A 20,764-nucleotide genomic window follows, 5' to 3' on the forward strand; every position below is an offset into this window, starting at 1 on the left:
GGAGCTCTCGGGAGAGCGATGTTTTCCTCCCGTTTCTCCCCTCCCCGCAGCTCGGCGCATCTCTGTCTGATTGCGGCTTCTGACTGCTGCGCAGGCTGCCGGCTTGTGGAGCTCTGGGATGGAAACCTTTCCACCCGGTTCTCCCCAGCGGCAGCTCTGCGCATCTCAGATCGCAGTGGCGCTTGTCTGCTGTGTGGCTGCCGGCTTGTGGAGCTCTCGGAGACCTCTGTGTTCCACCCGGTTTTACCCAGCGGTCAGCCCGGCGTATCTCTGACTCAGAAGCTCTGGTGTTGTGCACAGTTAACTCCGGTTGTAGCTAGGTTGCTACCTCCGTTAGCTTAGCTCCCACCTCCGCGTTAGCTTTGGGTTAGCTTCAGGTTAGCTTGTAGCTAGTTCGACCGGGTGTCGTCAGTTGATCCCAGCCTTACAGCCCCACCCTCAGCTCCACCTCTCTTCCCTTTTGTGGAATTGTCTGGGCTTGACGGAACCTGTGACACGGTCAAAATGGCGGTGGTGGCCACCTCCCATTTCCCCTCAACAACGTGTTATTGGAGTCTATGGAAACCCATTGTCCATATATGTATATGTTGATTGTTGCAAGGCAACAGTGCTAACAACTGCGCCACCATGCAGCCCGTGTGAACGTTTGGTGTGACCTCGGCCCACTGACGGCTCGACTTTTGAATCAAAATTAAAACCCTTCATGTATTCATTAGCCTTTACATAAATGTATGCTGCACATTCTGCCCTGTAACCTTTTAACTATGCCTTTTATATGTTTGGTAAATCTGACATAAAAACATTTCTTTGTTTGACTCACGGTGTTTGCTGCTCTTGCTTTTCTGTAAAGCACTTTGAATTGCCTCTGTGTTTGAAATGTACACACCAAGCTGCTTGCCTTGGCTCAGTCGTGGGGCGATATCTCTGGTTGTCTCTCAAACTGTCTCTCCATGCTGTTGGATGACAAACAAACAACGTGACGTACCGACCACTACGGACGAGTATCAGTCAGGAAGATGCTAATACATCCTTTTTCTAAATTAAGGACTTAAGTACCTCTGTCTGCTCTTGACTCAAAGAAAAACCCATCAAAATAATCCAAAGTTGATGCCAAAGTCGTTTTCAACAAGCTGACACCACCTTGGTTTCTCTCAGTCGCAGTAACATCCCGCCCATCCATGATAGAGCGCTGTGATTGGACAGCTATGGATGCCAGTCAATGAGGCAGTCCACCATGTATCGTGGAAGAAGACAAAAATAATCGTTTTTCTAAAATAATGCGTAGTTACTCACAGGCAGAGAGGCACTTGAGGGGCGGGACTAGGCAGCTAAAAAATAACCAATCAGAAAAAAGACGGAAATGCCGACTGTACCGCGCAATGCTGTAGTTAAAAAAGATGTCTGCCATGGCGCAAACATCTTTTTTTTCCCAGAAGAAAGGCTTTTAGTACTTGTTGTGGTTTCAAAGACATTCAAGTCATTTAGAACAGAGGGAAGAACCGCAGCAAACTCCGCCGCTGTCTCCGTTGTTTAGGAGAAACTGAGCGTCGCTGTGCATGATTTCTGTGACGCTGTAGTTTTTTAGCTGTAGTCAAAAATGGCGTCTGGCGACAGCGCAAACATCTTTCTTTGGAAGGCTTTTAGCGCTTCTACTTGTTGTTTTAAAGACGTGTCCAAGTCATTTAGACCAGAGGAAAGAGCGAACTCCGCTTCAGTCGCCATGTTGATGCCAAACTCGGCGTTGCGGTGTGTGACGTACGCTACCCAGCGCTGATTGGATCGGTTAGAATTAGCACGGGGCGGGGTTATTTGAACAGGAGAGTTTCCAGACCCTTTCTCTGTGCAGAATTAAACAGAGGAGGACTCTGGCAGGCCAGGCTACCACATCCCACCAAATTTGTAATAAAAAATAAAATTATAATAATTAAAAAAACAGCAGAGTTTAGTTTTTCACCTTTGCCTGACTCCTTGTCATCCAACTCTCGTCATCACATGGAGGTATTTTTTCCTATAGGGAGGTCAGAACGACCGCCATTCCCAGATGAATCCTTTTCCGTGTTAACTGCAGGTTGAGTTGTAGGCTAATTGAGCTAAATGGAGAGTGCCACCGAGCCCGTTGAGGCCCCTTCTTTCTGGGCCACATCCCTCAGGGCTTCAGGAAAAGACCAGAACCATCCGCTCCCATTTTTAATGTGCGCACAATGTTGTCACTGAAATGTCCTCAGAGAAGGTGAAAACTTGAGGCAGACCCTGAATGTCATGTTGGATAGTTCAGATGCCTGCAAGTAACTAAGGCATGATTTGATTGGTTTCCTCTGCTTCATAAATAAACTCTCATGTAAAATAACAGCTTGTTTCATTAATTCTTGCCTTTTGAGTGCTTTCAGTTTCATTAAAGAGGAGGATCAGCATCCGTCTAGGACCAAAAACATAACAGGTGTGGTGTCTGGGCTGAACCCACTTCATCAGCAAATTATACTCAAGGTACAGGTAACAGGAAGGAATGAGGAGGGGCCTTTTCTTGGGTTGTCCAGGTAAAGCCGGGCGTACACTCTACTCACAAAGATTGTCAAGAAAGCGTGTTTGTCGTGTTCGTGTCAAATTAAACTGATCACAAAACACAGATTTACTTTCTTTATTTCGTTTTCCTCATCCAACCCCCATAAATCCCTGTGTGTCCTCCTGCAGCACTCCCGAAGGACAACAAGCAAAACAAGACAAAAAAGTCTGACGTGTTGAGTAAAAACTGCTATTTTTAGCATATTTTTAGGGCCGACGTGTTGCTACCAGACGTACAGTGTGAGCAGTCAGGTCGCATCCGAGAACTGGGTCGTACAGTGTGAGCGCATGACTCGTGAGATCTGCCCTGCGAGGAAGTCGTACAGTTTGAGCTGAAGCTGAACGCTACGAGTGGAAAAGTCGCACAGTGGCCGCCCGGCTTAAAAGAAAGCCCAGACATCCCACTTCCCAGTGACATGCAGGTGCCTCTGGGAGATTCTCAAGCATTCCCAGGCCAGAGAGGACATCTAATGTCTCCAGCAAGTTCTGCGTCTTGCTAGCAGGCCCTGTCCTCGGTCATGCCAGGAAAACGTCCAACCGGATGGTGATCAAGGGGGACATGTGGAGGAGCAGTGGCTCCCCTCCAAGTTTCCTCTGGAGCTCCTCACCATATCTCCTCAAGTCTGAGCCTGGCCACTCAACAGAAGAAGTTCATTTAGCCAGGAAACAATTAAACACGGTTAAAAAAAGAACAATCATCTGCCCTACCACTTGTTTGCTGACGTTATTATCATCAGGACAAAAAGATCTAAAATTGTTCTTTTCCCATAAACTGTCAGATGTGGGATAATTTGCCTTTGCCATCATTTCCTAGAGGTTTGCAGGTGTTGATGGCCTTAAAGTGCTGTCAGCTCGAATTCGGCGGCCGGCGGTGGAATCCCTTCAGGTAGCGAGCATCAAAGGCAGCTCCGGCGGTAATCAGCAGTCGCACAAAAGACGCTCATCCACTTGTTTTCCTAAGAAGCATTAATCACAACCTTTAACGTCCAACGCTTCTCTTCTCACAAACAGATGTGTGCTGAATGTCTCTGGTCCTCTCGAAGTTTCATTCATGTCAATATGAGGATTAGCTTCAGAGACCATTCTGGATGCAACAAACCTACTGCACCAAAACGGACCCCCATAAATGATCCTATCTACACCAAACAAACAGCCTGAGGAACAACAACAAGTGGGATTCTGTCCTTTACTGCTACTGTTTCTGCAAGAAATACAACCAGGACGAACTAGTTTAGCTAAAAAAAGAGCAGAGAATTCAATCATTCTGCTTCAAAAGGTCGCACCTACGTCACGGTGAGCAGCAGCTGAAGCAACGTCCGTCAGTCAAACCTCCAGCAACCGTATAAATTCTTTGTTAGGTCTGAAAATATAATTTTGTCGAGTTTTAATCAAAAATTTGAATTTTACGTTGCTCTAAATGAAATGTGCATGCAAGATACCTTGTGTCAGTTGTTTGTGCAAAATATTTAGTATTTTTATTTATATATTTAGTCCACACTTAACGTTTAGATTTCAATTTATTTAGACCTATTAAACTTTTAGACTTAGATTCAACATTTAGATTTAACATTTAGACTTTTAGACCAAGAATTAAAATTTTGATTTAACTTGTAGACATTTAGATTTTAACGTCACATTTAGAATTATTAAACTTTTAGACTTAGATTCAATATTTAGATTTAACTTTTTTCTTTTAGACCGGAAAAGGGTGGCTTGCCAACTCTGGGTCGGGGGAGAGGTCCTACCTCAAGTGGAGGAGTTTAAGTATCTCGGGGTCTTGTTCACGAGTGAGGGTAGGAGGGATCGGGAGATCGACAGGCGGATTGGTTCGGCGTCTGCAGTGATGCGGGCGCTGAGCCGATCTGTCGTGGTGAAGAGGGAGCTGAGCCAGAAAGCCAGGCTCTCGATTTACCGGTCGATCTACGTCCCAATCCTCACCTATGGTCATGAGCTTTGGGTAATGACCGAAAGAACGAGATCGCGGATACAAGCGGCCGAAATGAGTTTCCTCCGTAGGGTGGCCGGGCTCAGCCTTAGAGATAGGGTGAGGAGCTCGGACATTCGGGAGGGACTCGGAGTAGAACCGCTGCTCCTCCGGATCGAAAGGAGTCAGTTGAGGTGGTTTGGGCATCTGGTCAGGACGCCTCCTGGACGCCTCCCTGGGGAGGTGTTTCGGGCATGTCCTGCCGGCAGGAGGCCCCCAGGTCGACCCAGGACACGTTGGAGAGGTTACATCTCCAATCTGGTCCGGGAACGCCTTGGGGTCCTGCCGGAGGAGCTGGTGGAGAAGGCCGGGGAGAGGACGGTCTGGAGCTCCCTAGTTGGGATGCTGCCCCTGCGATCCGGACCCGGATAAGCAGAGGAAGACGATGACGATGACTTTTAGACCAAGATTTAAAATTTAGATTTAACTTGTAGACTAAGATATAACATTTCAAATGTGATTTAACATTTGGATTCAGATTTTACTTTTAGATTTAGATTTAATATTTAGATGAGCTAAAATTCTGTGAATTTAAACACCTGATCATTTTTAGGCAATTTCCAATTTAAAAGTGATGAAGGTTGCCAAATAGTGTCAGGATCTGGGGTGAGTCAGCACCATTCTGTTCAGTATGCCTCAAGTCTCTGCAGGTGGGCGGTTCCGGAGAGCGGTCAGCTGCAGGCTGTTCCTAATCAAGCGGTCCAGCGTTTATAAGGAGATGAGAGATCACTTCACTTCGCAGGATGATTACTCACTTTGGGTAGCTCTCGCCAACTTGAGATAACGATAGCCATAGTCCTTGTTTTTGTGCCCACTTTAGTAATCGCTGTTGAATTTACTCCGCCTTGTCCTCGCCAGGAACTCTCGCCTCAGACCACCTCTGCTATAACCTGGACATCACCTTCGAGTCAGATCTCCCTCCACGCCTGGACCGACCCGCTCTCCCACTGCTCACCCCCATTGGATTTCGGATAACCACAGATGCTGCTCACCCCAGTCCTGCCTGCCCTCCCAAGCTCCAGGATTTCTGCCCACAGGAAGAACCACAGAGACTGAGTCCTAGTTCTGTTTCTCTGCCCAACCCCTCACCAGTGTTTACCTCTACAGACCCAGTCCCGGAGCTGTGCTCAGCGTCACCGTCACGTCTGGCGGTTCACCCTCAGTTGACCTTTCAATAAATATTTGTTTTCTCCTTACCTACGTCTCCTCGTTTGATTCTGCATGTCTTGGGTCAGGTAACTCTCCAGTCATGACAAATGGAGGAAGAACAAGCTAATTATCAAAAAATGGTCCACTATATAATTTGCTCAATTTGCATTTGGTGCCTTATATTCTACACAGAAAAGGGTTAGCCATTCCTGTTTGTCAACCATGTAGAGCAAATCTTTGTTATTTCTAAGCATAACAAATGATATTAGGAATCAGTTAACATAAATATTAACATTTGTTAAAGTGCCAAATGAATAAAAAATACAAATCTTTGCATTTTCTTTTGTGGCGGCATCATTAAGTGTTAAAATAAAACAGTTATTTGCGTTTTTCCATACTGTCTCAGGTAATTGAGCTGTATGTCACCACAACTGGCAAGAAGACATCCTCTCCAAATCTACATCTGAACCAGAGATTTGTGTCAAAAATGAGCCCCAAAGGTGAAGCTGTTGCATCTGTGAGGCGAGTTAGACACCTGCTGTTAGACAACATCCAAGTATCTGTGGCTGCACTCCAGAATCTTCCTGCCTCATCCCCATCCAGAAATCCCAACTAATCCATCCACTGTTCCAGACCCGATTATCCGGACTCGTGCATCCAAAGCTGCAGAAATGACAACAGTTTACACTCTGATGAATTTTTAACGATGCTCTCCTGTGTGGCATTCGCTACCCGACGCACGCGCCACATGCGGTCATGATGGCATGTCCTCACGGGTAGAATTCCACATCTGCAGCAGCATTGGCATTACAAAACAAGCGTTCACGTCGTGGGGCTGACTGGAATTATTAATGTGTGTTTACATCAACCTGCAGGCGCGGGGACTGTCATTTCACCTGACAACAACCCCGTCCTCCACGACAAGGTGATGTGAGCAAATGTTTGTTCCCCACTGACCTGAATCGTGCAGGTGTACTCCGAGTCGTCCAGTAGTCTCACGGTGCAGTTGTATTCCCTGTCCAGACTCCTGATGCTGCTGCTCATCAGTCGGCTCAGCATCTTCTCGATCGTCTGCAAACGGGACCAGAGAGGGGGGGCACGCGGCTCATAGATTCAGGCTGACCTTCTGTCACGTTAACGGCGTCCGCGCTCTTTGCTCCAGCACCTGGTCAGCGGCAGCGACTGCGCCGAGAGGCGGCGGTGGTGCATCGTTTAATCAGTGGTCCCGCGCTTCTCCTCTCAGTGACGCTGCTGCTGATGCTGATGCTGATGATGCTCTCGGGTCCGGTTCAACTGTCACCCCTCACCACTCCTTCTCACTACGTCCCCCAGCCTCTGCCATGCCCCCTTTGGGTGCTGCTAAAGCTGAATGATGATGAGTGTGAGCAGTGACGGAGATAAACGACAGGAGGCGGAATACCGACAGGCTGCTGCTGCACGTCGTGACGGAACAGTATAGTCACATTTGCAGTCAGGCATAAAAACGCAGCGGCAGGGTTCGTGTTCATTATCGAATGGATCATCATAAAGTTTTAAATCAAGCTCAAAGTCATAAAACGTACAGTTTTTTTATTGCATCTTGCTGAAATGAATCACATTTTTAAAGCAAATCTAATAGATTCGTGACAATTTAAAAAACTGTTTATTTTTTTCTGACTGAAACGCTTCCATAAACAAAAACAAAAGGCAGCAGCTCATGCCTGCAGTTTACTGTTTGTGTAATTTCTAATCTGTGTTTATTTCAGATTTACTAAACAAAATAATCTGATAAAATCAGTTTACTGCTTTGCTCACAGGCTCCTGAGATAAAATTGTATTTTATTAACACAAAATCTGTGGTCTTGGACAGCATCTCCCTCTAGTGGTGCCATGTGGTAAAATCCCCTAATGACAACGAAATTAGGATTTCCACCTTAAATAACATTTTTATTGTATTTTTTAAAATGATTGCACACAATAGTGACATGCATGTAACCAACCCGGTGTTGGACATGTTTTTGGTGAACCTGAAACTGGTTTAAATTCTGCAGAAAACCCAAAACAAAGGATGAAACCACTTGCGTGTTTTGACTTTTCCTCGCCTATTTTTGTATATATGTCGATGTTTTTGACATAAAATCTCAAAATAAGAGTTTTAAAAGTTTAACTGTAAAAGAACACCCATCTGCCGTGACATTGTTCCACAATGCCGTGACCCGGATTCGAACCGGGGTTGCTGCGGCCACAACGCAGAGTACTAACCACTATACGATCACGGCGAGCTACGATGAGCGGATGGGAACCTGCACACAATTTGTCTGGGTGTTAAGTGGGATGTGAAAACAGTTTTCACTGGCAGTCTTGTTTTTATTTGATAGGTGAGAAGTTTATATTTTTTATTCTAGTCACCACGATGAAGAATTAATGAAGCATTTAGAAATCCGCGTTTAAAAGTTAATAAAAAAAAAAACAGGATACAACTTCCGGGTTTTACTAGCTCCCCGCTGATTGGTTGGTTTGCTGCATACGTGTAGTGGTTCCTCCGTTTTGTAACAACAAACGTGCCTGTTACAAAACTTACCTTATTCAACAACGGAGCAAAGCGGAACCAGACGCGTCAAAAACCGGCTGAAGGTAACGATTAGTTTCTAAAAGTAGATTTCTTTCTTATTTTTCATAAACGTCGAGGCTCATTGACGCTTTTAGGTTGCTGGTTCCGTTTCTGCGGCCGTTAATATTCATTTGAGCCAAGGCTCTGGACTTTCTGCAGACATTTCTAGCTGGTTTTTGTTGTTATTCACAACTATGAATTAAGAACGAGTATGAAGGTCATTGTAATTGTATTTTGCAACTGTTTATTTATTGATCTTCGGTGTAAAAAAGGCTGCTTTTATCGTTTTGAAATAATTGAATTTTCACCTGTATATCCACATGTTATTTGTATGTTCCACAGAAATGGCTCACATCTGCATCCACTGGTTCCGGAAGGGACTCAGGCTACATGACAACCCGGCCCTGGTTGCTGCTCTGAGAGACAGTAAGGAGCTGTATCCTGTATTCATCCTGGACCCTTACCTGCACAACAGTCACGTGGGCATCAACCGCTGGAGGTTCCTCATTGGAGCACTCGAAGACCTGGACCGCAGCCTGAGGAGACTCAACTCCAGGTAGAGCCACACAGGAAGCCACATTCAGGAAATCAGCTGAATTTTAAAGTTTAACGATTGCATTTAAAAAAAAGGTGTCAAATCTCATGATGCGTTTGACTCCTTCAGGCTGTTTGTTCTGAAGGGGAAGCCAGAAGATGTGTTCCCAAAGTTGTTCACCAAGTGGAAGGTAACAAAGCTGACCTATGAGTACGACACGGAGCCGTACAGTCTGAGGCGGGACAAAGCTGTGGCAGCGCTGGCCAGAGAACACAGAGTCAGTGTCATCTACCAGATCTCCCACACTCTGTATGATATCGACCGGTAAGCCACCCAGAGCTTGTTTATATGCAGGTTTTCCTTACTTCCTGTTTTTAACTTGGCTGCTTCTCTTCTCCAGGATAATAGAAGAAAACGGCGGGAAGCCTCCTCTGACTTATAACCGTTTACGAGAACTGGCTCGAAAACTGGGTCCACCTAAAAAGCCGATCCCTGCTCCGACCCTTGAAGACATGAAAGGTTCATCACCAGTGGAGCCTTAAAGAGCAAGTCACCCCTTACAAGAAGCGTACTTCACTCCCACTTCATGTTTGAAAAATGCAACAAATGCTGTTGCCTAGCAGACCGAGAGGGTGGAGCCACTAACAAATACACACACTCACGACATTGTGACATCATAATGTACCAGTTTACATCATAGCATACCTCTTAGCCAATAGCGATGGCAGGTTTAAATTCAAATGCAGTGACAAGTTTTTACCTGACAACGGCACAACACTGACAATTTCAGGCAGAAAATTTAAAATTTAACTAAAATGCACTAAAGTGCAAACCTATTGACTACACGTGTCTGCAGCACGATTAGACACGCATTTATGTAGTTTATCAGGAAAAAAAGGTTGATTTGGGGGTGACTTGCTCTTTAACTCTGTTATTTAGTGGCTGTATCATAATTATCACATGTTCGATTAAACATGTTTCCTCTGGTGAAGATGTTACGACACCATGCTCGGAGAAAGACCAGAAGAAATACGGGATTCCTACGCTGGAGGAACTCAGTCTGGACACCACATCTCTCGGTGAGGAGCTCTTTCCAGGAGGAGAACAGGAGGCTTTAAGGAGACTAGATGAGCACATGAAAAGAACGGTACACAGCTCCCACACATCTGCCTTTTGTCATTTACTTGCAAGATTCCTAAAACTTCTGTGTTCCTTCATATTTCAGGGTTGGGTGTGCAGCTTTGAGAAGCCACTGACGTCTCCGAACTCTCTGAGTCCCAGCACCACCGTCCTCAGCCCATACGTCACCTTCGGCTGCCTGTCAGCCAGAACCTTCTGGTGGAGACTCGCAGACGTGTATCAAGGGGTGGGTGGTGCATCTTTGTGTCCGTCTAGAGCAGGGGTTGCAACCATCACAGTCCAAAGGGTTGTTTTCCCCTCAGTCCACCAGAAATAAAAAAATGTTTAGAGTCGCAACCTTTACATGGTGCTTTGAAAATAAACTATCATTTCTGAGAAATCGGTAAATCGAGAGCTTCGCCTTCTGACTCAGCTCTCTCTTCACCACGACAGACCGGTACAACGCCCGCATCACTGCAGATCAAATCAATCAATCAATCAAAGACACTTTATTAATTCCAGAGGGAAATTTGATGCAGCACTAATCCGCTTATCGATCTCACGCTCTAGTTTTCCCTCACTCGTGAACAAGACCCCGAGATATTTTAACTCCTCCACTTGGGGCCGGACCTCATCCCTGACCCGGAGAAGGCATTCTACCCTTTTCCAACTCAAGACCATGGTCTCAGATTTAGAGGAGCTGATTCTCATCCCAGCTGCTTCACACTCAGCAGCGAACCGCTCCAGCGAAAGCTGAAGATCACGTTCTGATGAAGCCAACAGGACCACATCATCTGCAAAAAGCAGAGACCTGATCCTCAGGCCACCAAAACGGATGCCCTCCACTCCTTAGCTGTGCCTAGAAATCCTGTCCATGAAAGTTATGAACAGAATCGGTGACAAAGGGAAGCCTTGGCGGAGTCCAACTCTCACTGGGAACGAGCCCGACTTACTGCCGGCAATGTGGACCACGCTCTGACACCGGTCATACAGGGACCTAACAGCCCGTATCAGAGGGTCTGGTACCCCATACTCCCGCAGTACCCCCCACAGGGCCTGCCAAGGGACGCGGTGAAACGCCTTCTCCAAATCCACAAAACAGATGTAGATCGGTTGGGCGAACTCCCACACACCCTCCAGGATCCCCCTAAGGGTATAGAGCTGGTCCAGTGTTCCACGGCCAGGACGAAAACCACATTGCTCCTCCTGAATCTGAGGTTCAACAATCCGACGGACCCTCCTCTCCAGAACCCCTGAATAGACCTTACCAGGAAGGCTCAGGAGTGTGATCCCCCTGTAGTTGGAACACACCCTGCAGTCCCCCTTTTTAAATAAGGGGACCACCACCCCGGTCTGCCAGTCCAGTGGGATGCCACCGATGTCCACGCAACATTGCAGAGCCGCGTCAGCCAACACAGCCCTACAACATCCAGAGCCTTAAGGAACTCCGGGCGGATCTCATCCACCCCTGGAGCCTTGCCACGGAGGAGCTTTTGAACCACCTCAGTGACCTCAGCACCAGAGATTTGAGAGGCCAACCCAAAGTCCCCAGACTCTGCTTCCTCATTGGAAGACATGTCGGTGGGATTGAGGAGGTCTTCGAAGTATTCTGCTCACCGATCCACAACGTCCTGAGTAGAGGTCAGCAGCACACCGTCCCCACTATAGATAGTGTTGGTAGCGCACTGCTCCCCCCCCCCCCCCCCCCGAGGCTCCAGATGGGGGACCAGAATCTCCTCGAAGCCATACGAAAGTCTTGCTCCACGGTCTCACCGAACTCCTCCCATGCCCGGGTTTTTGTCTTGGCGAACACCCGAGCCGCGTTCCGCTTGGACTGCCGGTACCCGTCAGCTGCTTCTGGAGTCCCACAGGCCAAAAAGACCTGATAGGACTCTTTCTTCAGCTTGACATCATCCCTAACCGCCAGTGTCCACCAGCGGGTTCGGGGTTTGCCACCACGACAGGCACCGACGATCCTGCGACCACAGCTCCGGTCGGCCGCCTCGACAATGGAGGCATGGAACAGGGTCCATTCAGACTCAATGTCCCCCGCCTCCCCCGGAACATTTTGGAAGTTCTGTCGGAGGTGGGAATTGAAGCTCCATCTGACAGGATACTCTGCCAGACGTTCCCAGCAAACCCTCGCGATACGTTTGGACCTGCCTGGTCTAACCGGCCCGAGTGTCCAAGGCATGCGGCCGCAGGTCAGACGAAACAACAACGAAGTCCATCGTGCTGCGGCCTAAGGTATCCTGGTGCCAAGAGCACATATGGACACCTTTAGGTCTGAACATGGTGTTCATTATGGACAATCCATGACTGGCACAGAAGTCCAATAACAAAGCACCACTCGAATTCAGATCGGGGGGCCGTTCCTCCCAACCACACCTCTCCAGGTCTCACTGTCGTTGCCCATGTGAGCGTTAAAGTCCCCCAGCAGAACGAGGGAGTCACCAGAAGGAGTGCTTTCCAGCACCCCCTCCAAGGTCTCCAAAAAAGGTGGGTAGTCTGAACTGTAGATTGGTTCATAAGCACAGACCACAGTCAGAACCCGTCCCCCCACACGTAGGCGGAGAGAGGCTACCCTCTCATTCACTGAGGTAAACCCCAACGTACAGGCACCAAGATGGGGGGGCAACTAGTATGCCCACCCCTGCTCGGCGCCTCTCAGTGGGAGCAACTCCAGAGTGGTAGAAAGTCCAACCCCTCTCAAGGAAACTGGTTCCAGAGCCAGAGCCATGTGTTGAGGTGAGTCCAACTATATCTAGTCAGAACCTCTCAACTTCACACACCAACTCAGGCTCCTTCCCCACCAGAGAGGTGACATTCCATGTGTCAAGAGCTAGCTTTTGTAGCCGAGGATCAGACCGCCGAGGTCTCCGCCCTCGACTACCACCCGTCACACACTGCACCCGGCCCCTTTGGCCCCTCCCACGAGTGGTGAGCCCATGGGAAGGGGGACGCACATTTCCTCTTCGGCCTGTGCCCGGCCGGGCTCCATGGGTGAAAGCTCGGCCACCAGGCGCTCGCCAACGTGTACCACCTCCAGGCCTGGCTCCAGAGGGGGGCCCCGGTGACCCACGTCCGGGTGAGGGAACACGGTTTCCATTTATATAATTCATCATAAGAGGTCTTTGGCTGCTCTTTGTCTGATCCCTCACCTAGGACCTGTTTGCCATGGGTGACCCTACCAGAGGCAGAAAGCCTCAGACAACTTAGCTCCTAGGATCATTGAGACACTCAAACCCCTCCACCACAGTAAGGTGGCAGCCCAGGGATAGGATAAAGAAAACATAAGCAATAAAAAAATAGCATCAATTAAAACATATGAAGTCATCAATAAAGTTAGGCTGCTTTAGGCAAGGCGGCTTTATTCGTAAAGCACTTTTGACACACAGAAGTAATTCATTGTGCTTTCCAGGAGTAAGAGCAGCAAGAACATAACACATTAAAATCAAGAGGACAACATAAAAAGCAACATTTTTGAATCAAATTTAAATTAAAAAATAAAATTAGATGTAAGAATGAGATAAAAAGACAAAGTTAAAGGTTGAGCAGTTACAGTGCAGAAGGTGCAGCATGAGAACAGTCATTCACAGGCTGATGAATACATGAAAGTTTTCAATTTTGATTTAAGTTACTAGAGTTGGAGCACATCTGAGGTCCTGAGGAAGCTGATTCCATCTGTGAGCAGCATAGTAGCTAAAAGCAGCTTCACCCTGTTGGGTTCTGACCCAGTTCTACCAGCTGACTGCTTCCTAAGGATCTCAGAGCCCTGCTGGGCGTCTATACCTGAAGAAGATCCCACATGTATTCTGGCCATGAGTGATTTATAAACTAGTAGAAGCACTTTGAAATGGATTCTGTAGTTTACTGGTAACCAGTGTAGAGATCTAAGAACAGGAGTGATGTGCTCGGTTCTCTTGGTTCCTGTTAAGACTCTAGCAGCAGCGTTCTGATTACGCTGCAGTTGCTTCACAGCTTTTTTGGGAAGAACAGTGAAAAGACCGTTGCAATAGTCCAGCCTGCTGGAGATGAACGTGTGAATGAGTTTCTCTGTCTGGTCTGGACATGAGACCTCTGAGTCATGTGTTTTGGTTTCAGTTCTATAAACAGACGCTAGGGGGTGCTAAAAGCAAGCCAAAACTACCTAGTTTCCCTTTTAAAAACAGGACCTAGTTTTTTTTATATACGTGGTTCCAGAGCCGCAGGCTGCAGACCCCGGAGCTCAGGTTGTAACAACAGAGGTGATGCTACAGGATTGATTATAATAATAATAATAATACATTTTATTTCAAAGCGCCTTTCAGGACACCCAAGGTCACTTTACAGAAAACACGTGATAAAATACAATAAAACAATAATAAAACCCAAACCAGAAAACACAAAGAGAGAAACAGTTCAATAAAATCAGAGGTTGTAGGCAGATTTAAACATATGTGTTTTGAGTTTTGTTTTGAAAAGGGTAAAACTGTCAATGTTCCTGATGTCTGGGGGAAGTGAGTTCCAGAGACAGGGAGCAGAGCGGCTGAAAGCTCTGCTCCCCATGGTAGCGAGACGGGCAGAAGGAACCGCAAGATGGATGGAAGAAGAAGATCTGAGTGAACGGGATGGGGTGTGAATACTTATAAGGTCTGAGATATATGGAGGAGAGAGGTTGTGGATAGCTTTGAAGGTCTGGAGGAGAATTTTGAAGATGGACCTGAATTTAACTGGGAGCCAGTGAAGCTGCTGGAGAACCGGGGTGATGTGGTGGAAGGAAGGGGTTCTGGTGATAATACGGGCTGCTGAATTCTGGACCATTTGAAGTTTATGAAGGAGTTTGTTGGGGAGACCATAAAGAAGTGAATTGCAATAATCGATACGGGAGGTGACGAGGCTGTGGACGAGAATGGCGGCAGTGTGAGGGGTCAGTGAGGGGCGGAGACGGTTTATGGAACCTAGATGGAAGTATGCTGACCGAATTATGTTATTAATGTGAGCTTGAAAAGAAAGTGAGCTGTCAAGAATGACACCCAGACTCTTGACGTGAGGGGAGGGGGAGACTATGGCGTTGTCAATTGTTAAAGAAAAGCTGTCAGATGTAGAGAGGGTGGATTTAGTGCCAACTAGAAGAATTAAGTATAATTAACCCTCTCATCCTATCTGTGTGATTTGTCTAGAAGAAGCACTCCGACCCTCCTGTCTCCCTTCACGGTCAGTTACTCTGGAGAGAGTTCTTCTACACGGCCAGTGTGGGAATTCCCAATTTTAACAAGATGGAGGGCAACCCTGTGTGCACACAGGTGGACTGGGACACAAATCCGGAATATTTGGCAGCATGGAGAGAGGTGCTGAGCTTGAAATCCTTTTCTCCTCTTAATAATCCCCCCTGATGGTGCGTATTTCCTTGCTAATGTTTCTTTTTTCCTTCAAGGCTCGGACCGGATTTCCCTTCATTGATGCCATCATGACCCAGCTCAGAACAGAGGGCTGGATGCACCACCTGGCCAGGCACGCTGTTGCTTGTTTCCTCACCAGGGGAGACCTGTGGATCAGCTGGGAAGAAGGCCAGAAGGTGTGTGACGCTAGCTTGCGTGCTTCAGTACAGATGCAGTCCTGGCAGGTTGGTTCAGGTTGTTTCCTCCTCCTGAAGGTGTTTGAGGCGCTCCTGCTGGATGGAGACTGGGCTCTGAACGCTGGGAACTGGCAGTGGCTGTCAGCGAGCACCTTCTTCCACCAGTTCTTCAGGGTCTACTCTCCGGTCGCCTTCGGCAAAAAGACGGACAAAAATGGAGACTACATCAAGTAAAATCCCAGCCCGGTTCAACCCAGAGTAAAAAAAAACATTTCATATGTAATAATTTACTGTTTTCATGCAGAAAATACCTCCCTGTATTAAAGAAGTTCCCAGCTGAGTACATCTATGAGCCTTGGAAAGCTCCACGCTGTGTCCAGCAGGCAGCAGGATGCATTGTGGGTAAAGACTACCCACGCCCACTTGTGAAGCATGAAGAGGTCAGCAAGAGAAACATCCAGAGGATGAAGCGAGCGTATGCACAGAGGTCTTCCAACGTCCCTGAGTCACCCGCCAAAAAGCAAGGTGCAGCTTAGAGTATTTTACAGATTTCATCATCGCTGTTGTGAGTCATGTGTTCAGCTTTTTCTTCTTCTTTGGTTTTATTTTAGGTGTAAAGCGCAAGAATCCGTCTGTTCTTGAGATGCTGCAGAAGAAGATTAGAAAAGAGTGATGACACACAAGTTAGTGCAAAACGCCGAAGTTAATTACTGTCATCGGCGAATGTTACGGTTTTAATCCAAGTTCTGTTCAGTCGTTGTTTCATGTAGATTATTATCAGTTTTTATTTGTTTTTATTTGTTTTAAACACGCGAAAGGGAGCTGGGATCAGTGGCTTAAACGGGTCGAATACGTCTGGGTTTTATGTTTGCGTTTATGATTGCAGACTAAAGTAGGTCAATAATGATGTCCTATCCTAAAGTTTTCAAAGGAAATTGAAATCATCATCAGGCCCCAGTTTGATCCCACTTATTTATTTATTTAATAAAAATGAGTTTTATCACTTAGACTGCTAAACCAGACATTCATAGATGAAACGTTGGGGTTAATGTTAAGAAAGTAGCACAGATTTGTTTCTCCTTAGCCTGTTTCCACTCAGGCTTTTGTATTTAATAAAATCAGTTATGCAAAACCCTGAAAGACGATCCTTTATGTCCTTAAACACACGTGCTTTAAGTGTCGAGTTATTTTAGCTTCCACTAGAGGTCGCTGTAGCTCTGGTCTCTGCTGCTCTGGAGTTTTCGGTTTAAAGTAAATCAAACATATTTACAAAAGTCCAGTTTAGAATTGTTTTCGTACAAAACTAAACATTAATTTATTTAAAAAATTCAAATTATTCAATATTTTTGATCACAAACTTGTATTTTTAGCTTATTTCTCCCCCACAGAAGGCCGTTTCAGCTGTGTGTGTGTGTGTGTGTGTGTGTGTGTGTGTGTGTGTGTGTGTGTGTGTGTGTGTGTAGGGGAGGTCACACAGCTGTTCATGTTGGTCAAGTGTTCTCCCATTTCTGCTTCCTCGGAGCTGACACTGGTGTGAATATCAAGAGGATGATGTCACATCATTCTCATCATCGGCGGGCAGACGGCTGTACGGAGCTTGAACTCGGTCTCCCGGGAGATCAAACATCAAAACAACCTGCTGCCTCAAATGCACGCAGGAGTGCAATAATCTCATTCCAGTTATTATTATTTGACATATTTAGAGTCACCAGTGAACACTTTCTGGATATAATGCAGAGTTTTCTGATCCCGTAGAGGTGACCTGCTGGACGTGTCTCTGCTGTGTGTCAACACCTCACAACTCAGACCATCTTGGATCAGCACGAGATCGCGTCCGAGTTAGGACGGTGTGTTCTCATGCAGCGGGGGTTTCATGTAGACGAGCTTTATCGTGGCAGTGCGTTTAAACTTTCACATAAAAACAACTGATTCCTCCCTTAGTGTGATCTAATGATCAAGCTACTGATGCACAAACTAACTTATAAATATCTAACCTGCTCGATAAGTGCTGTTTTCTCTCTCTCTCTCTCTCTCTCTCTCTCTCTCTCTCTCTCTCTCTCTCTCTCTCTCTCTCTCATGACATGAGAATCCAGGGTGAGAGCTGGGTCAAAGGTCACACCAAGATTCCTAACAGAAGGTTTGGTGTGAGAAGCAAGCTGACCAAGAGAGTCTCTGACTTTGGGAACCAGCTTGTCTGGGGCACAGATGAGGATCTCAGTCTTATCTTCATTCAGCTGAAGAAAGCTCCCAGCCATCCAGGTTTTGATAGAGTCTAAGCAGGTGTGTAACAGCTGCAGCTTAGACATCTCATGGGGCTTAAAGGAGATGTACAGTTGGACGTCATCTGCATAAAGATGGTAGGAGATTCCTTTGAAGGAGCTCAGGATGTGCTGAAGAGGAAGCAGATAGAGGACTAAGCTACACCAGAAAATGATACATAAATGCAGCATGAAGCAAGGCTAAAGTTGTATTCTGACTAGCAGATTTATTACAACAGGAGTCTTGCTGACGAGACTTTGGTCCAGTTTTAGATTTTCCTCGAGTCTTCCTAGAAAAAACGGATCAGCGAGATGTTTTCTTGTGGTTCTACACTTTTGCCTCTCTAACTTTAAATAAACTAACATAAAATAACATCATGGATGTCCAAATGAAGTCATGTGACTGAGTTTCTCATCTTTATTTTGCAGCCTGAAAGGATTTAAGTTCTCTGCACACTCACACACACATACACACAGACGTAGCTTATACACATGCACACACATAGCGTGCACACACACACACACACAGATAGCTTGCACATAAGCACGCACACTTGTAGCGTGCATGCGCGCACACACACACAGCTTACATGCACACAGACGTAGCTCATGCACGCACGTAAGCACACACAATGCTTGCATGCACACAAACACACGTATAGCATGCATGCATGCATGTGCACAAAAGCACTCCACACACACACACACACACACAGCTTACATGCACACAGACGTAGTTCATGCACGCACGTAAGCACACACAATGCTTGCATGCACACAAACACACGTATAGCATGCATGCATGCATGTGCACAAAAGCACTCCACACACACACACACAGCTTACATGCACACAGACGTAGCTCATGCACGCACGTAAGCACACACAATGCTTGCATGCACACAAACACACGTATAGCATGCATGCATGCATGTGCACAAAAGCACTCCACACACACACACACACAGAGAGAGCACATACACACATGCACAAAAGCACTCCACACACACACACACAGCGAGCACATATGCACATGCACACAAGCACTCCACACATGCACACACACAGTAGGAGACAGCAGTAGCTCAGGAGGTAGAGCGGGTTATCCAGTAATTGAAAGGTTGCAGGCTCGATCCCAGGTCCGAATGCTGCTGTTGTTTCCTTGGGCAAGACACTTACCTTGTCTGCTGGTGGTCGGAGGGACCCATGGCACCTGTGTTTGGCAGGCCTCACCTCTGCCAGTGCGCCCCAGGGCAGCTGCGGCTACATCGTAGCTCATCATCATTAGCGTGTGCATGGGTGAATGACTGATTGTGTTGTGACGCGCCTCGGGGGGTTGTAGAACCTTAAGAAGATGCTATACAAACACAGGCCAGCTACCATTTACACACACACACACACACACACACACACACATGGTATGGCTCTTTAGATCATCTCACATAGACAACCCCTCTTAAATATGCATATTTAATTAAATGATGACTCATAGTCTGCTTTAATGCTGCGACAGCTTCGCACCAAAAGTCAGGACATTTATGTTTGCTGATGATTATTTGGGGTAAAATGATGCTTCTTGGTAATAAAATTTGCATCCGTGGAAAGTCGATCAGTCACTCCTGACGACCGCTGATGTTTGCAGAACCAGAAATGGATGCTTCTTTGTTTCTGGTTGTAAAGGTGACTCATTGGGTTTTATAGCCATTTACTGTAGGATTGTTGAAATGTTCGTTCAAAGAGATAAACAAAAGTGTAGTTTTTCTTTGAAACCTTAATTTACATTTAATCCTTTAACCTGCAGATCAGCCACCAAGTTCAGCTACTTTTAGTTCCCTTTGACTCAAAGTAAAGAAAAACTTTTCAGACATCTAATGCATGTGAATGCTTGTACTGAATTGTATTATTTAATGGCAAAATCATTCTTATTATTTAAATAACTTATCACACATTGAAATAAATGTCTTATTGCCACAAGTTATTTAAAACCTGTAAAAAGATCAAAAATAAAATATGATTGTTTTTCATTAAAGTGTGAGTCTCGGTGGTTAAAATGATTTTCTAGCGCGCCTCTCTGGAGGGGAAGTGGAAGGTGTGGGAGTTACAGCAGGGTGGTGTGTGGAGGGAACAAATGCTTTTAAATAGCAGAAAGGAGTGTGAAACACGACGAGCCTAATCGGACGGATATCTTTGAACCCGATAGGCACAGCCGTCTTCTGAAGCTGTAACTCGTGGCTGTCTGAGTGCCAGACGATCATCTGCAGAAGCTTGTTTACTACCGAGGATGGAAGTAAATAAAGAAAACATCCTTCTGATAAAAACCTTCAACCCAATCATTCAAGTTAGTTTCATCCACATTTAATAAAAATAAAACATTATCGGTGTTTACAGATCTATTAACACAAGCTGCTAGTCAGTGGTGTGCGTGTCTGTGTACAAGAATGTGTGTGTGTGTGTGTGTGTGTGTGTGTGTGTGTGTGTGTGTGTGTGTGTGTGCAAGAATGTGTGTGTGCGTACAAGAATGTGTGTGTGTGTGTGTGTGTACAAGAATGTGTAGCTCAGTTTAAAGCAGCTTCTGCAGAAGCTCTCTGGGGTCATGACCTCTGACCTTTATCTGTTTGTTCCAAACAGTATAAAATTCTGTCAGAAACAGAGAAGTCTCCAGGGGGCAAATGTAAACTGTTAGAATCAGAGTTGTACTGGACTGGCACCAGCTGTGTGTGTGTGTGTGTGTGTGTGTGTGTGTGTGTGTGCGTGTGTGTGTGTGTGCGTGTGTGTGTGTGTGTGCGTGCGTGCGTGCATGTGTGTGTGTGTACAAGAATGTGTGTATATGTGTGTAAAAGAATGTGTGTGTGTGTGTGTGTATGTGTGCATGTGTGTGTGTGCGTGTACAAGAATGTGTAGCTCAGTTTAAAGCAGCTTCTGCAGAAGCGCTCTGAGGTCATGACCTCTGACCTTTATCATGTCTTTATCTTTTTGTTCCAAACAGAATAAAATTCTGTCAGAAACAGTATAA

The 20,764-nt window shown here is 46.3% G+C and overlaps 2 protein-coding genes and 1 non-coding gene across 4 annotated transcripts in view; 1 reads left to right on the forward strand and 2 right to left on the reverse strand.

Annotated features, from left to right (window-relative positions):
- LOC107381543 (FERM domain-containing protein 5) overlaps positions 1–7,138 on the reverse strand; it is a 93,019-nt gene extending 85,881 nt beyond the window's left edge. The window contains exon 1 of the mRNA XM_015953272.3: positions 6,650–7,138. Coding sequence (XP_015808758.2) covers positions 6,650–6,751 — 102 coding nt within the window. The 5' untranslated portion in view covers positions 6,752–7,138. The remainder of the gene's footprint in view (positions 1–6,649) is intronic.
- A 740-nt stretch (positions 7,139–7,878) lies between these two features.
- trnah-gug (transfer RNA histidin (anticodon GUG)) lies at positions 7,879–7,950 on the reverse strand. Its single transcript has one exon. It is a non-coding gene; the product is annotated as a tRNA-His (tRNA).
- A 227-nt stretch (positions 7,951–8,177) lies between these two features.
- cry5 (cryptochrome circadian regulator 5) lies at positions 8,178–17,137 on the forward strand. 2 transcript variants are annotated; one of them, XM_054731963.2, is made up of 12 exons: positions 8,178–8,305; positions 8,625–8,838; positions 8,947–9,141; positions 9,218–9,336; positions 9,810–9,964; positions 10,043–10,183; positions 15,099–15,266; positions 15,353–15,493; positions 15,572–15,723; positions 15,798–16,018; positions 16,105–16,176; positions 16,957–17,137. In XM_054731963.2, exons 2-11 carry the CDS (start codon positions 8,627–8,629, stop codon positions 16,164–16,166), a joined length of 1,566 nt encoding a protein of 521 aa, XP_054587938.1. In that variant the 5' UTR covers positions 8,178–8,305; positions 8,625–8,626; the 3' UTR covers positions 16,167–16,176; positions 16,957–17,137. The 2 variants fall into 2 exon arrangements, with proteins under 2 accessions (XP_054587938.1, XP_015808759.1); XM_015953273.3 differs by lacking the exon at positions 16,957–17,137 and having other exon boundaries at positions 16,105–16,633.
- The last annotated feature ends 3,627 nt before the right edge of the window (positions 17,138–20,764 follow it).

The sequence above is a fragment of the Nothobranchius furzeri genome, chromosome 9 (genome assembly GCF_043380555.1).
Source record: "Nothobranchius furzeri strain GRZ-AD chromosome 9, NfurGRZ-RIMD1, whole genome shotgun sequence".
Lineage (NCBI taxonomy): Eukaryota > Metazoa > Chordata > Actinopteri > Cyprinodontiformes > Nothobranchiidae > Nothobranchius > Nothobranchius furzeri.

Excerpts from the sequence above, each read along its gene's own strand:
- cry5 (XM_054731963.2), top strand. The coding sequence starts at position 8,627 with ATGGCTCACATCTGCATCCACTGGTTCCGGAAGGGACTCAGGCTACAT. Across the intron at positions 9,142-9,217 it reads ACTCTGTATGATATCGACCG|GATAATAGAAGAAAACGGCG; the intron begins GTAAGCCACCCA and ends TCTCTTCTCCAG. Across the intron at positions 16,019-16,104 it reads GTCACCCGCCAAAAAGCAAG|GTGTAAAGCGCAAGAATCCG; the intron begins GTGCAGCTTAGA and ends GTTTTATTTTAG.